This window comes from Phacochoerus africanus, chromosome 9 (genome assembly GCF_016906955.1).
Source record: "Phacochoerus africanus isolate WHEZ1 chromosome 9, ROS_Pafr_v1, whole genome shotgun sequence".
NCBI classification, from domain to species: Eukaryota; Metazoa; Chordata; class Mammalia; order Artiodactyla; family Suidae; genus Phacochoerus; species Phacochoerus africanus.
In genome coordinates this window covers 59395790-59412600 of record NC_062552.1, presented here as the reverse complement: position 1 = coordinate 59412600, position 16811 = coordinate 59395790, and the positions used below count along the sequence as shown (strand labels likewise).

The following is a 16811-nucleotide window of genomic DNA, read 5'->3' as shown; positions in this document are numbered from 1 at the left end:
CTCACGTATAACTTCTGAATATATGGTAGCTGGGTTACAGTCTCTTCAAATAAATGATAGTTCCAGGCTACCTCCTCCAAATCTTTTATCACTAATCCTGTTTTCTACATATTTCACTAAACCCCTAACCTGATTTCTCAAATTTTAAGTATCTCTGTTCACCTATTATGTTTGCTTGACCCTAAAGAAAACAGAGGTTCATCCAAAGAAAGGTCTGGCTTAATTTTTTGGTCTATACTTCAGCTCTTGATTAAGGTAAGAAACTTAAGAAAATTTTGTTGGAAGATCAGGAGATGGATCCTTAGAAGTCTGTGTCAGATGGTCCAAGTTCTTGCTGTGTCAAATTAATTTTCCTGTGCCTCAGTTTTTCTCTTCTGTCAATACCTACCTCAGAAGGTTTTGAAGGTGAATGAGATAATACCTAAAAGTACTTTGAACAGTACCTGGAATAGAGTTAAGCCACCAGTAAATGTCAGTTGCTGTCACTTTTATTAAGAACACCCCAATATTTGCACATTCCCCAGACCAGAACTGCTCTAACTGGGCAGCTGTCAGTGGTCATCGACAGGGAGTAGCTACACAGCATGGCGAATGGTCCTACATGGAGACAGCTTCTGGTTCCACTCTAAGAAAGAGATGCAACTGACTCAAGATCTTCCCACAAAGATACCAGTGTACCCATACATATTGGAGTTTCCCTGGGAGAATGACCCCTCTGATATCCTGCAGACCTGAGGACCTACACCAGGAGGTCCTACCTAGAAGGATCAGTCACCAACTTTATCACACTTCTAGTCTATTACATGCAGCATGGAGCTCAAGATCAAATACTTGGAACTTAATTGTCTATACTCTGAAAGATGCATTAAAAGAGAAACTCTTGTTTCCAAAGACAAAACACTATTTTCATCTTTGAGACTGTAACACAGTAAAGAAGCCAGAGGCTTTGTAAGTAGACCAACTTGAGCTCCAGTTCTCAGGCTAGATCTGCTAAACTGTACCTTCACTGTAACCCTCTGGATCTTACCTTCCTCATCTATGTAGAAAGAGAAGGGAAGGAAAACATCTCGCTGGGTGGATGTGAGGTTTGAATGAAGTAATGGGGGTCAAGTGGGGGTGGGGGGGAGTAAGCACCAAGCATAAAGATTGGCACTATGCAAGCACTCAGTTGGTGCTGGTTCCCTTAGTCTTCTGGGCCATGGCCTTGGACAAGATGATCAGCTCTCAGAACTGAAAGGCTCTGAGGTCCTGGGTTCCTCTCTGCTGCCCCATCCCTCCCAGACCAGCTCTTGGACCCCCCTCCTCACCTTCCCAGCCCCAGACTGCTACTAAATTGATGAAGCTAAAAGGATTTGATCATGTCGGTATATTTATATGTAAATACAAAACTGTATCACTGTAAGATACTGAATATGAACATTACAATTATTTTCTGAATCTGACTCAGTCCATTGACGTTAAATACAAAATGAAAAAATTGTAAAAATAAGAATATATACATTCAAAGAGCTTATTACAGTATAAAATTATTGAGGTCTGATCAGCTGCCAACCTCATCTGTGATGGGGAAGAAGTTTTAGGGGTTCCCAGGATTTTCTTAGGAATGTGGGATGCTGGGGACTTTTGATTCCATCCCTGGCACATCAGGTTGGACAGGCCAGGAGCAGACAGGGACAGGTTGGATGAACAGGGGAAAAACTGACTGCAGGGGACTGCCTCAACCAGAAAGGGGTTAAGTTTTTATTGACACAGAACCCACCCAGCTTGAGCTGTCTGCCAGGCTAGTAGGCAGGGATAGATGAGCATCTGAGTGGATATGGCCAAAACGCATAAGAAAAGGAACCTTCTAGCAAAAGAAAAAGAGGCCTCACCTCATTCTCCTAGGGTGGGGTTCTCGGAGTAAATAGTTTCCTCTCTCTCACCTGGGTTCACTCTCTAAGACTTCGTACCGATTGCTTTTGGCTCTGGCTGCTCAGTGAATTCACCTCTACCCAGATCCCAATCCCCAAGGGATAGGGAGAGGGGAGAGGGGGCCCAAAATCACAGTGGAGGTCTATTCCCAAAATTGGCAAAGTAAACAGAAAAATCATTAGATAAGGGCAATTCATGCTGAATTAACCAGTGTCACCACAAACCAGTATTCTTGGCTCTAACAGGCAGCATCCTGGAGAGTGGTAAGTCAGGGAGGATGGCCTGTGGCAGGAGCATGGAAAGTGGATGCGTGCGTCCTCCTCTTCCACCACTCCGAGGTGGACAACAGGAGACATGATCCCCAACCCCAGCTAGTCCAGGATAAACAGTAGGGTCTAAGAAGCAAGGAGTCCTGAACTGCAACGAGGAGCCCCATGAACTTCTACAAAGGAGTATCTCTGTGTATATGTATTTATAGAATACGATCATATTATCACATACAATATATATTATATACACACATACATATGGCGTCATACACATAAGTGCACACACACACACACACACACACACACACACACAGAATGACAGAAAGGACTGGAATACACGTCCTAGGTATAAACGTGCTTGGCACTCGGGATGTTCAGTATATGTAACTTGGTCAAGCTCTCTAGGAAGGAGGTGGATGCTCACCAAACCTTGCCATCAAATCCTAGCAAAGGGAAGGAATGGAAAGAGACCTCAAGAAGGAGAATGGCATTGGGAAAGGGGGGACGGAGTTTCCTTCCCCACTTACCTCAGGCCCCCTGGCAAAATCGATAGCCACAATTTGGTTTTAATAAGGCACAGTTCAATAGCAGGTGCTAGGAATTAAGAACACATTGCTGCTGGCCCTTTCTAGTGGCAATTTCACCACATCTATCTAGCCAAAGGGAAAGGCTGCCTTGCGTGCACGTGTGCGCCGGGAGACACAAGAAAGAGGTTGGTCCATGGCTTCAGCATAACTGATGGCAACCTAGAGGCTCAGCGGTGTCCAGGGTAGTTTAAGGAAGGCTGGCCAGCAGGTAGGAGGCTCATGGGAAGTTACTGACCCTCCATGGCCAGGAGGTTGTGGCTGGAGGGCACCATGCCCTCCCTTTCTGCAAACTCCAGGATTGCCTTGTAGCAGAAATAGTACTGCTCAGGGGTCTGGATGCTGAAGGCCCTCTGGGTCCTCATACGGGACACTGTCTGGAACACGTTAAGGGTGCCAAGCTCCTCCAGCTGTGCCAAGCAGATGTCCAGTGAGCAGAAGGTACCTGAAGGAAGGAAGGAAGTGGTCATACCTGGTCTACCTCTTCTCTTTCCCTCCCTCTACCAAATAACCCAGGCAGGACTGGATGAATGAATTCAATGGCAAGAGATCAGTGGACCTTAGGCCTGAAATAATTGAAGGAGGAGGGCACAGGAGTGTTGAAGGCCAGAGAAATGAGAAGGCATCTTGTCTTTCAGGACATGAATGGGGTAATAGGAAGAGTAGGTGAGAAGGTGAAAAGGGACCTCCTGCTTCAATCTCAGACAGACAGTACTCCCACACCTGGGCCCTAATTTTCAGAGACTCTACAACCTCTCCATGGAGACCTAATGCAAACCAATTTTCTTCCTAACTTTCTCCCAAAAGGGACCTCTGAACTAGAAGGCCAACAGTCCCTGCTATATATATCCCCTTAAGGCAAAAGCTGCAAACTGGTTCCATAATGGAGAGCATGGCATGAGGTGGGGATCTCCCAAGGGAGGAGGATGGGAAGATAGCAACAGCCCAGGTGAGCTCTCTGGAAACTCAGGTGACAATGATGGGATCAGAAGATAATCATGCTGATGGAATGTATGAAGCTTAAAACCCTAGAGGACTTGGCATTAGGGATACTAAAAGGACATTAAAGAGGAATTTTTCATGGCAATTTACTACCAATGAATCAAATACTCACATTCTGGTAACTAAGAGCTTTGTTATTTCTCCCCTATCCTTACTGCCTCTGGATGCTCAGAGCTACTATTACCTGTCCTGCCAATGCCTGCACTGCAGTGGACCACAATGGGTGGCTCAGGACACTGCCCTTTGGAACGTGCTCCCATGCTGCTGACGGCCAGCCTCTGTTGGCTCCTGACGGCTCTCAAGAAATCAATGAGAGAAGCTGCCGAAGAAGGGACACCATAATCTGGCCAGCTCAAGAACTGAAAGTGGGTCACCTGGCGTTTCTGCCGTTCCTTGGATGAAAAGAGAAACAAAAGTCAATGAGGTCATTTCTCCTTGCCCCTGCTACCTTTGGCTTTTCCAGATTCTCAACCGTCTGAAATCACCACCACCAAAGTTCCTATCACCTTCAACTTTCTCCATAACAGCTTCTCTACAAACCTAAAGGAAAGATTAAATGACTGGAGAGAGCAGAATTCCTATACTACATGATCCAGATCTCTTATGCTATAAAGAGTTTATTCCTAAGTAATGTCACTATCGTGTTGAGACAATATGGCTATTTTGGCTCTGAGCTGAATATCCTGGTCTCATTTCCAGAAGAATGGATGTAACTTACAAGCTCTCTGAAATTCTGCCTATTCCCTTTAGAGATTTTCTTTTTTTCAGCCTTAAGGGCGGCATGTGGAAGTTCCTGGGCCAGTGACAGAACCCTTGACAAAGCAGTAACCAGAGACACAGCAGTGACAACACTGGATCCTTAACTCACTGAGCCACAGGGAACTCTTGGAGGTTTTCTTTTCTGTTTTGGTTTTTTTTTTTTTTTTTTGTCTTTTTAGGGCCGAGCCTGTGGCATATGAAGGTTCCCAGGCTAGGGGTCTAATCGGAGCTGAAGCTGCCAGCCTACACCACAGCCACAGCCACGCCAGATCCGAGCTGTGTGTGTGACCTACATCACAGCTCACGGCAATGCCAGATCCTTAACCCACTGAGCAAGGCCAGGGATCGAACCTGCAACCTCATGGTTCCTACTCGGATTCATTAAAAACTGAGCCACCATGGGAACTCCTTGGAGATTTTCTTTTTTCTTTTTTTTTTTTGCCTTTTCTAGGGCCGCTCCTGTGGCATATGGAGGTTCCCAGGCTAGGGGTCTAATCGGAGCTATAGCCACTGGCCACGCCACAGCCACAGCAACGCCAGATCCCAGCTGCGTCTGCGACCTACACCACAGCTCATGGCAACACCAGTTCCTTAACCCACTGAGCAAGGCCACAGATCGAACCCGAAACCTCATCATTCCTAGTCAGATTCATTAACCACTGCACCACGATGGGAACTCCTGGAGATTTTCTTTATAGGTTTTCCCTCAGCTTCAAAAGAGTGAGAAAATAAAATTTACCTCTGTGTTGTGAATTTCTAGCGTTGTTTTCTTATAATGGTTCATATTCTCCACGCCTAGATTGGTCACTGTGAGGAAGCCAAATCGGATCCGAGAGTCTTTTTCTAAAGGCCAGTACTGCCCACACTTTCTCCTGCCGCCCTCCTCAAAGCTGAAGACACACAGAGAAATATAAGCCTTCCATCCTTCTCCACAGCAATAATCCTGCTCTCTCCATGATCTGCTATAACACCTAGGCAGAAATGTCATCTCTTGCATTGCCTCTGTCTAATTTATATCCTTGCTTCTTGGCAAAAAAGGGGAAAAAAAAAAAAAAGGAAGGAAACCTTCATTCTAAACAGATGTAACGGTAGCTAAAATTTCTGTATGTATTCTTGGTACTCCTCACATACTTGGAATAAATACTGAATGGACAAAGAAAGACAGTTAGGGAAAATATGGCTGGCCAGATCAAATGCTGCTCTGTGTCTCAGTTACTGTTCATTCTCTTCCCCAGTGAGAGCCCCTGGCTGACAGAGGAGTGGGGTAGGCACAGGTCCTGGGATGCCAGCACGAGGTTTGCGTAAAGGCCCGAAGTCCTCCTCACTACTCTTCAGTGGCTCCAAAGTATTCAAAGGTGTTACTACTTCCCCTACCTCCTCCCCAAATCAAAAGTGGCTTATACCAGTGCCATGAGGAAGGAATCTGAGCAAACATTCTTTTTTTTTTTTGTCTTTTTAGGGCCTCACCCTTGCCCTATGAATTGTTCCCAGGCCAGGGGTCAAACAGGAGATGTAGCCGCTGGCCTACACCACAGCCACAGCAATGCCAGATCTGAGCTGCATCCATGACCTACACCACAGCTCATGGCAATGCTGCATCCTCAACCCACTGAGCAAGGCCAGGGATCGAACCTGCACCCTTATGGATACTAGTCGGATTCGTTTCCCCTGAGCCACGACAAGAACTCCCCTGAGCAAACATTCTTATTAATTTTTTTCTCCTCCTCTGACTTGGTTATAATTATCAAAATGATAATGACGATACCAATGAAATAGTAATTCTTGAGGTTTTGGCAGATATGTAGACCAAAATTTAAAAAAATATTTCTTTCATCAAGAGCTTCCTGCCAGACCTGTTTGTTATATTTCACATCTCTTTTTTGAAAGTTTTCCTATAGGGAGAAGTATGAACAAGAAGAAAAATGGTCAAAAGTAGCAGGGAAAGGGAGAACTAAGAATTGGTAATTCAGAAGCCAGGAAGACAGCTAACCTTCGTAAGTAGGGAGCAAGCTAAAAGTGAATTGTCCTATGTTTCCTCTAGTAGTTAAGACCAGGCCCTCAGAATAGGCTGTAACTGGCACAGGGTCACCAAAACCATGTTTTGTTTTGTTTTCTTCTTTTTAGGGCCGCATCCCTGGCATATAGAAGTTCCCTGGCTAGAGATCAAATAGGAGCTGCAGCTGCTGGCCTACACTGCAGCCATAGCAACACAGGATCCTAGTCGAATCTGCAAGCTACACTGCAACTCATGGCAATGCCGGATCCTTAACCCACTGTGTAGGGCCAGGGATCGAACTTACATCCTCATGGTTACTAGTCAGGTTCGTTACCACTGAGCCACCACGAGAACTCCACCAGAGCCATGTTTAGATCACAGCTTACACGAGTTAGATCTATCCATGTCCATCATACCCTGACTGTGTTAACTATGAGTCAGCTAGGAAAGAGCTAAGACCTCTGAAACTGTCTGCCATGGCTTTCTTAGTCCTCCTTGTTTTCTAAAAGCTAAAATTCCCTCTTGAATCGCCCATACCTGGCAACGAGGTGGGGGCAGAGGGCAATGGGTAGAAAAGGGAGGAACTCACCGGGTTGTCATGACAATCACCAACACTTTTTGCTCCCATACCATGAGCCAAAAATCACGATAGGTATTCTCCAAAGGGCCTAAAATGAAAAGAGAAGACAAGGAACATGACTATGGGAAGTACTTCTTTCCTTCTTAGGCTCTTCTGTTTTTTCCCCAGCTACTAACTCCAAAGCACATATGCTGGCTCCTTGCTCTTCTGACTATATCCCTGCTATTCAGGGTTGTCCTTGGACCAGTAGCACCAGCATCATACAGGAAGAATATTAAAAATGCATTTTAATAAGATTCAGGTAAAGCTATAGCAGGCTACAGTTTGCGAGGCACTGTTACATATCCGGCTTCACCATCAGGGTTTCAACTACCACATCCAGACTGACAGTGTCGATTGTATACATGTCTCTAGCTGTTTTCATCTCACCTAAGCCTTATAATCATCGATTGCCTACTAAACCACTGTCTCTTTTTTTTTTTTTGTCTTTTTGCCTTTTCTAGGACCGCTCCTGCGGCATGTGGAGGTTCCCAGGCTAGGAGTCTAATCGGAGCTGAAGCTGCCGACCTACACCAGAGCCACAGCAACACGGGATCTGAGCCACGTCTGCGACCTACACCACAGCTCATAGCAACCCTGGATCCTTAACCCACTGAGCGAGGCCAGGGATCAAACCTGCAACCTCATGGTTCCCAGTAGGATTCGTTAACCACTGAGCCATGAGGGGAATTCCTTTACTAAACCATTCTCCTTCCTTTGTCCCATTATCTCCTTAGACCCTGTATGTGTGCAATTCAGTCTCCTCCTTCAAAATTAGCTTTCGCTCTCTACTTTCCCAACTCTGTTAACAGAACTTGCATTCTAAAATCGCTCAGTCTCAAATAGTTGAGTCAATTCTGACTTATCCACTTCTTTCATGTCCCAGAAGCAGCCACTAAGTCCTAGATTTTTTTTGTCTTTGAAAAGATTTTCGTTTTATCCTTTTAGCCCTATTCTGATTTCTCTGCCTAAATTCACTGCCACAAGGACCACATCATCTTTTGTCTGCGTTTCTGTTATACCATCTTGGTTTACTTTTCTGAAGAGGAACTTCTCTTCCAATCTATTCTGGATACTCCTGCCAGTTTAATCTTTCTTTATTGTGCTTCATCACAATACACACGTGCTCATTTCTGTTTCTATTTCTTTGCTCATGCTCTCTCTCTCTCACCTCCACTGCAACTGACTTTCCACCCATTTTCTCTTTTCCTTCCAGTTTTATTGAGATATAACTGGCATACAGCACTGTCTAAGTTTAAGGTAAAGAGTATAACGATTTGACTAACATACATTATGAAATGATTACTACAATAAGTTTAGTGAACATCCATTATCTCATATAGATACAAAATTTAAAAAGGAAAAAACCCTTTTCCTTGCGATGAGAACTTTTAGGTTGTACACTTAACTTTTATGGATAACAGACAGCAGTGTTAATTATATTATATTTATCACATTGCACATTACATCCCTAATACTTATTCATCTTACAACTGGAAATTTATGTCTTTTGACTGCCTTCATCCAATTCCCCCTTCTATCTATTCCTACCTCTGGTAGTCACAAATCTGATCTCTTTTTCTACAAGTTTGTTTTGAAGTATGGTTGACCTACAACACTGTGTTCATCCCCAGTGCACAATATTGGGATTCGATATTTCTATACATTGCAAAATGATTACCACTCTACCCATTTTCAAATGCTGCCTCTTCCTTAAAGCCTTCTCTGAACATCACACTCCTTCCAAGGCTGCTTTTCCTCTCAGCTCTTGAGTGCCTAACTGGATCAAAACAGCTTAACATTTTAATGCATATGGTCTTACATTAGTCATTTTAGTTTGTGAGAATTAATCACATTTCTGCAAACATGGTACTGAGGCAGGGGCTATGTCATCAACTTCTCCTTTTAAGAGTTAGAACCTGTACGGGGCTGAGTACTCGGCAGACACTTTGAAGGTGCCTATGAGCCACTAACTCTCTTTCAATCAAGTGAGTAACAACCAGGATAATCCCTTGTACTTTCCCATTGCTTTTTCCTCCTTTGCTTTCAGGGAAGCTGGGCAGCACCAAGGGTTGATTTTGTCCTGGAAGTCTGCTAATTTCACTACCATTGTTGCTATAGCCTTTTAGGAAGCACTAACATTTTATAATACTAGATTTCCCTCTTTGCTGAAGTGGACACTGCCAGAAGCCTGTGAGGTCTTGGAAACAAGCTAAATGTCTAACAAGAAAGGATGCTAAGTTACGGCATATCCCCAGGTTTAGTATCCCACAAAGGTGATGTTGTAAGAACTGTATTTCTGCTATGGAAAGGTATTCACAAGATAACATCAAATGAAAAAAGAGAATGCATAGAAAAAGCCCATTTTGTTACCTATTTCATATGTCCACATCTAATTGTATGCATAGAAAATAAGTTTAGGGGAGTTCCCGTTGTCGCTCAGTGGGTCAAGAAGCTAATTAGTATCGATGAAGATGCAGGTTTGATCCCTGGCCTCGCTCATTGCCGTGAGCTGTGGTGTAGGTCAAAGATGTAGCTCAGATGTGGCATTGCTGTGGCTGTGGCATACATCACAGATGCAGCTTGGATATGTCATTGCTGTGGCTGTGGCTGTAGCTGGCAGCTTCAGCTCCAATTTGACCCCTAGAGCCTGTGAACTTTCAGATGCCTCAAGTGCAGCCCTAAAAAAGAAAAAAAAAAAAAAAGGTTTAGAAGGAGATGCTGCATAGTGTTAACATTTTCTCTGGGTCTCAGGCTTATGAACCATTTTCATCTTCCTTTTCTACAATGGACATGGCATTACCATAGTATGCATGTCAATAAGATAATAACACCCCTTCCCCATCTCTGACTCCCACTTTTGTTCACATCCCACCATCCTGCACCACAGTAGCTCTCATATATTTTATTTTTCACATTTAAGCCACTAGCAAAATTGGTGTTGCCATCAGAGCACGTGATAATACCACTCAGACTCAGGCTAAGCAGAGAAGGGTCATAATTTCCTCAAAGGCATAAGAGAAAGATTTAGAGATTTAGATTTTAGAATCTAAATAGAGAGATTCAGATTCCCAAATTAGACGCTTTAATGTGGACTTCACTGAAGAAATAAAGGCATCAGTTTATGCTGACATGTCTAAAACAATCCACTAACCTGGCTTGCAAGGACTTTTGAAACAGACACGACATGGGTTCAAACCCTTGATTCTGCCACTAGCTGTGTGATCCAAGGTCACCTTATCTCTTTGGGCTTCAGTTTGTTCATGAATTAATAAATTTCCTTGCAGAGTCTCTATAATAATTAGATGGCAATTATGTACTGATATATAACAGATACTCTCAATAAATGACACTATCATAGTAGGAATATTATGAATAACAATCACTATCCATGTCAGAGACTACTGGTGTGCTCTGTGACGGTATAGGCACTAGCAAAAGTCTCTTAAGATGGCAACACCCATTCACGACTGGACTCAATCTCTGAGAAGTGATACTGCCATTCCTGGACTCCTGCTGGACATAAAGAGCATCTCACTGGCCACTGAATTCTGGTGTCCCATTTCCCTGTATTGGCAACATCAAGACACAGTCCAAAAACAGGTAGTAGTGTGTGTTTAAATCTCTAGCTTATCTCTATGCAGTGAATCCCGGGTACATATGGTACAGAAACTCTACATCTCTCATCTGCCCTCCCAACAACCCTTAATCTTTATGAAAGCCCATGACCTAGTGGCTGCAACAGCACCTCCAATTACCACTTGCTCTACAAATTATGCTTATCATCTGAGGCAAACAATCACAGATAGATGACACAAAACCAATTTGTGAAGGGCAAACTAACTTACCTTGTGTACCAATGTAAGCATTCTTCTGCTTATAGCCATCCATGAAACTGGCATTGATGTAATCTGTCTAATGATAAAAAAGAAACATCATTGGAGCTGTGTGGAATACACCATTTGGGTAGGAAAATGATATACTAGGCAAATGAAACTCAAGGTGTGGATATTCTCTTCTTGTCAGACAGAAAATGAGGATTGAAAAGAGCAATTCAAAACCTCACTTCCAGAGTTCCTGTTGTCGCTCAGTGGTAATGAACCTGACTAGTATTCATGAATATGCGGGTTTGATCCCTGGCCCCACTCAGTGGGTTAGTATCTGGAATTACCGTGAGCTGTGGTGTAGGTCACAGACATGGCCCAGATTCTGCATTGCTGTGGTGTAGGCCGGTAGCTACAGCTCCAATTCAACCCCTAGACTGGGAATTTCCATATGCCGAGGGTGGGACCCTAAAGACAAAAAAAAAAGAAAACTCTTAGAAGAAAACATGATTCTTTGTGACCTTGGGTTAGGCAAAGCCTCTTTAGATATGATACCAAAAGTACAGGTGATAAAGCAAAAAACAGATAAACTGAACTATACTAAAACTAAAACTTTTTTGTTATTGTTGTTTTTTAGGGCCACACTCATGGCATATGGAGATTCCCAGGCTAGGGGTCCAATTGCAGCAACAGCTGCTGGCCTACACCACAGCCATGGCAACACCAGATCCGAGCCGCATCTGCAACCTACACCACAGCTCACAGCAATGCCAGATCCTTAACCCACTGAGCATGGCCAGGGATCAAACCCACAACCTCATAGTCCCTAGCTGGATTCACTTCTGCTGTGCCACGACGGGAACTCCTAAAATTGAAAACTTCTGGAGTTCTCTGGTAGACCACTGGGTTAAGGATCCAGTGTTGTCACTGCTGTGGATTCAGTCGCTGCTGGGACACAGTTTCTATCCCTGGCCCAGGAACTTCCACACAACAAGGAGGCAGGCAAAAAAAACTGGAAACATTTGTGCTTCAAAGGACCCCATCAAGAAGTGAAAAAACAGTAACAATAACAAAAAGTGAAAAAAAAACAACTCACAGGAAGCACACTTTCTTCCCCCCTTTTCTTGGCTGCCCTGCAGCATATGGAGTTCCCAGACCAGGGATTAGGTCTGAGCCACAGTTGAAACCTGTGCTGCAGCTGTGGCAATGCCAGATCCTCAAACCACTGCACCAGTCCGGAGATCAAACCGGCGTCCCAGTGCTGCAGTGATGCCACTGATCCCACTGCACCACAGCAAGTACACCAGAATGCACACATTTGATAAGGGATTTGTACCTAGACTACATAAAGAACTCTCAAAAATAAACAGTAAAAGACCACCCAATTTTAAAATTGGCAAAGGATCAGAATAGCCATTTTTCCAAAGAAGATGTATAAGCACTTGAAAAGTTGCTCAACATCATTACTCATCAAGGAAATACATATCAAAACCACAATGAGATATCACCTCATACCCACTAGAATGCTACAGGTAAAAGACAGATAATAGGAGTTCCTGATGTGGCTCAGTGGTAATGAACAGACTATTCAGGTTCAATCCCTGGCCTTGCTCAGTGGGTTAAGGATCCAGTGTTTCTGTGAGCTACTGTGTAGGTCACAGACAAGGCTTGGATCTCACGTTCCTGTGGCTGTGGCACAGGCTTGCAGCTGCAGCTCCGATTCAACCCCTAGCCTGGGAACTTCCATATGCCTCTGGTATGGCCTTTAAAAGCTAAAAAAAAAAGTACTGGCAAAGATGTGGAGAAACTGAAATACTCATACCCTCCTAGTGGTAATGTAGAATATTAGTCACTTTGAAAAACTGTCTGGCATTTCTTCAAAAGGTTAAAGACAAGCTACTATTAAAATCCAGGAATTCTACTCCCAAAGAAATAAAACCATAGGTCTACAGAAAAACATTAACAAATATTCAGAGCATCACTATTCATAATAGCCAAAAAATGGAAATAACTCAAATGTTTATCACCTAATGAGTGGGTAAATAAAATGTGGTATATTTTCATATAATGGAATATTATTTGGCAATAAAATGAAGTGAAATTTGGCAATAAAAAGAAATGAAATACTGGTACATGCTACAACATGGATGAACCTTGAAAATATGCTGAAAGAAATCAGACACAAAAGGCTATACATCATGAGATTCCATCTATGTGAATTGCCCACAATAGGCAAAAAGAGTAGACAAAAAGTGGGTGGGTCTGAGGGAAATGAGGAGTAACTACCAAAGACGGTGTTTTTTTAGGTGATAAAAATGTTCTAAAGTTAACTGTGGTGACAGTTGCACAACTCTGAGAAGATATATTAAAAAGCACTGAAGCTCCTGCTGTGGTGTAACAGGATCAGTGGCATCTTGGGAGCACTGGGAGGTAGGTTCGATCCCTGGCCTGGCACAGTGGGTTTGCCACAGCTGCAGCTTAGTTCACGGCTGTGGCTGAGATCTGATCCCTGGCCTGAGATCCATATGCCATGGGGCTGCCAAAAAAAAAGCACTGACTTGTACACTTTAAATGAGTGAATTGTATAGTATGTCAATTACATCTCAATACAGCTGTTGTTTACAAAAAAATGGAGTCCATTAGGACTTGCAACATTGCAGCTCAGAACCAAACCAAAAGGGAGTCAAGCCAAGCAATCTGAGCAAGAACATCCTGTCCATGCTGCAACACACAAAAGGCAAAGTGTGAATGGAGAAGAAAGAAAGCTATTCCTGGTATCTAGGACCATCAGCATCATGGGCCAAACACCCAAGCTCAATTACTACCTGAATTAACACAAAGTAAAAGCCACCCAATTTCAGAAGAGTCGCAATAAATAGCTCTTGACTTACTCTCTTCTGCAGGCCTTCTCCCAACTCCCAGTGTCATTCAGTTGTATTTACTTCGACATCTTAGTCATCAGGGAAATTAAATAGGATTTAATCTTTCATTATTTTTATTATATCCCCTCATAAGATATATCTGCCAACATCCTTTAGTCCCAGCTGATAAAAAAGAAAGATGGATGCAGCTACAGTTTCAAGTCATGGTATAACTATGTATCTAGCAGCTCGGATGGATATTAGAGGGTGTGGAGGGTTGCAGGAGGACAAAAGTTTTAAAATTTCAAGAAAAAACTAGGAAAATCTATAGTCCACTCCACTCTACAGAGATCAGAATTACTCCCGATCAACACCTTCTCTGCTGGATTCCAACTCTTGGAGAACAGTTTGAACTGCCAGTATCCTACGGCCACCCTCAGAAGACATCATCTCATGGTCAAACCCATGCTATTTGGATATAAGTCCCTTAGCTAGTCAGTTTACCAAATTATCTTCTCACTAATTATTCAGTTAAGAATTTCTAGCTCTTCTCTCCTCCCACAGCAACTGGTAGTGACCTCATACTTCTAGCATTCTACGCTGACTTGGGATACCTTCACTGAGCTAATGGACCATTTGTGGCAGACTGAGCAAGCTAAAAGGCCTCACTCACTCCCAACCAGGCTTCTCAATCCAGGGCCGACCCATAGTCAGCCAAAACCTACCCTCTGTTAAACCTGGCACATTCAAGTGGTATACTCTGCAAGGCTTAGGTGAGAAGGTACAAAAAAGTACAAAGGATTTATGTGGTACATGCCAATCAACACTATTACATAAGTAACATATAAGCTGTTACTCTTGAGCTACCTTCATGCTTTGGAAATGTCATTTATTTATTTGTTTGTTTATTTATTTATTTATTTTTGCTTTTTATGGCCGCACCTGTGGCATACACAAGTTCCAAGACTAGGGGTCAAATCAGAGCTGCAGCTGCTGGCCTACACCACAGTCACAGCAATTCAGGATCTGAGCCGCATCTGTGACCTGCGCTGCATGCAGCAACGCCAGATCCTTTACCCAATGAGCGAGGCCAGGGATCAAATCTGCATCCTCATGGTTACTAGTCGGGTTCATAACCTGCTAAGCCACAACGGGAACTCTCAAAACATCACCTCTTTAAAGCAGACTTATTTCTTTTTTTTCTTTTTCTTTTTTTTTGCCTTTTCTAGGGCTGCACCCATGGCACATGGAGTTTCCCAGGCTAGGGGTCTAATTGGAGCTGTAGATGCCAGCCTGCTACACCACAGCCACAGCAACACAGGATCCGAGCCACATCTTTGACCTACACCACAGCTCATGGCAACGTCAGATCCTTAACCCACCGAGCGAGGCCAGGGATCGAACCTGCAACCTCATGGTACCTAGTCGGATTTGTTAACCACTGAGCCCCACGATGGGAACTCCAGACTTATTTTATTTTATTTTTTTTCCCACTGTACAGCAGACTTATTTCTTTATAACTAAGGATACCAGCTTTTAGTATCCTTTTCTCTGAGAGCACTGAGAATTAAAATCAGCAATTTCAGAAGAATCACTAGATATTAAAAACTGAAAATGACCTCAGAGATAAAGTGTTGACAAAGGCAAACTGAAATAGCAAGAAGAACCAAAGTAAATACACTATGCTATGGGCCAGGTTCAACAGAAACCTGGGGAAAGAACAGGGGAAAACCAGGGGAAAGAACAATTCACTAACAAGCTGAATCCTCCACTTACTGTGGAAATAAGACTCTGTCAATATGTACAGCAATAAGAGGGACTAGAACTCAAGGGATGATCTTCAGATTAATTACAGGATGACTAGAATAGTATCTTGGTACACCAGAATTCACTCCTTCATTCACAAATAATTTATTGAATGTCCAATAACATGCCAGGCACTGCTCTGTCTCCAAGATATATCCAGCTATCTCTGACTCTAGAGCCTCACCTCAACTCTTACACTCCATTCCTTCAGAGCACATACAAAGACAGTCTCAATAACACTGATAAATTTGCCTTCAGTCAGCCAGACTCATAGCTAGTGCTTCTGTAGGATAATCTTCTAAAAGGATCCTAGACAGGATTATTAATTTATTTTATGTGCTTAAAACAGTAAAGTTAAAAGAGATTAAAACCATGATCCTGGAGTCATGATTCATATATCATACATGCTCATGTACAAGGCAATGGTTTTCCCAAGAATTTTCCTCCAGGAAAAAAAGAGGAGAGATACAACTAGTCTCTGTGCTGTGTGTCATGTTAAAGAGCACTATTTAAACTCCTTTACTGTGAAAAGCAACCTCAATCAGTGCCGGTTTTTTGATGTGTACAGAGGTCTCCAGACAGCATTGTTGTATTGAAGGAAAGAGCAGAAATGTAACACCTATTGAGTTGTTGACCTCAAAATTCTAAGTGTTGGATGTTGCCATAAACAAGTTATATTAAAGAGGACTTTAGGAGTTCCCGTCGTGGTGCAGTGGTTAATGGACCCGACTAGGAGCCATGAGGTTGCGGGTTCAATCCCTGGCCTTGCTCAGTGGGTTAAGGATCTGGCGTTGCCGTGAGCCGTGGTGTAGGTCGAAGATGCGGCTCAGATCTGGCATGGCTGTGGCTCTGGCGTAGGCTGGCATCTACAGCTCTGATTAGACCCCTAGCCTGGAAACTTCCATATGCCACGGGAAGTGGTCCTAGAAAAAGGCAAAAAGACAAAAAGAAAAAAAAAAAGGACTTTAAAAAGGAATAAGTGAATGATTATGCTATAACGGATGCATGCTATACAGGACAAATTAAAAAAAAAAACTGCTAATGTTATGCTAATAGATTTTTCTTATTTAGCATAGACTTTTCATGGAGTTCCCGTCGTGGCACAGTGGAAATGAATCTGACTAGTATCCATGAGGATGCAGGTTTGATCCCTGGCCTCACTCAGAGGGTTAAGGATCTG

General features: G+C 43.2%; 1 protein-coding gene across 1 annotated transcript in view; it reads right to left on the bottom strand.

The window, feature by feature from the left end:
• Positions 1-472: 472 nt before the first annotated feature.
• PTPN9 (protein tyrosine phosphatase non-receptor type 9) overlaps positions 473-16811 on the bottom strand; it is an 86619-nt gene continuing 70280 nt past the window's right edge. The window contains exons 9-13 of the mRNA XM_047795081.1: positions 10989-11055; positions 7111-7189; positions 5265-5415; positions 3951-4158; positions 473-3209 (exon numbers count right to left, since the gene is read on the bottom strand). Coding sequence (XP_047651037.1) covers positions 2995-3209; positions 3951-4158; positions 5265-5415; positions 7111-7189; positions 10989-11055 — 720 coding nt within the window. The 3' untranslated portion in view covers positions 473-2994. The remainder of the gene's footprint in view (positions 3210-3950; positions 4159-5264; positions 5416-7110; positions 7190-10988; positions 11056-16811) is intronic.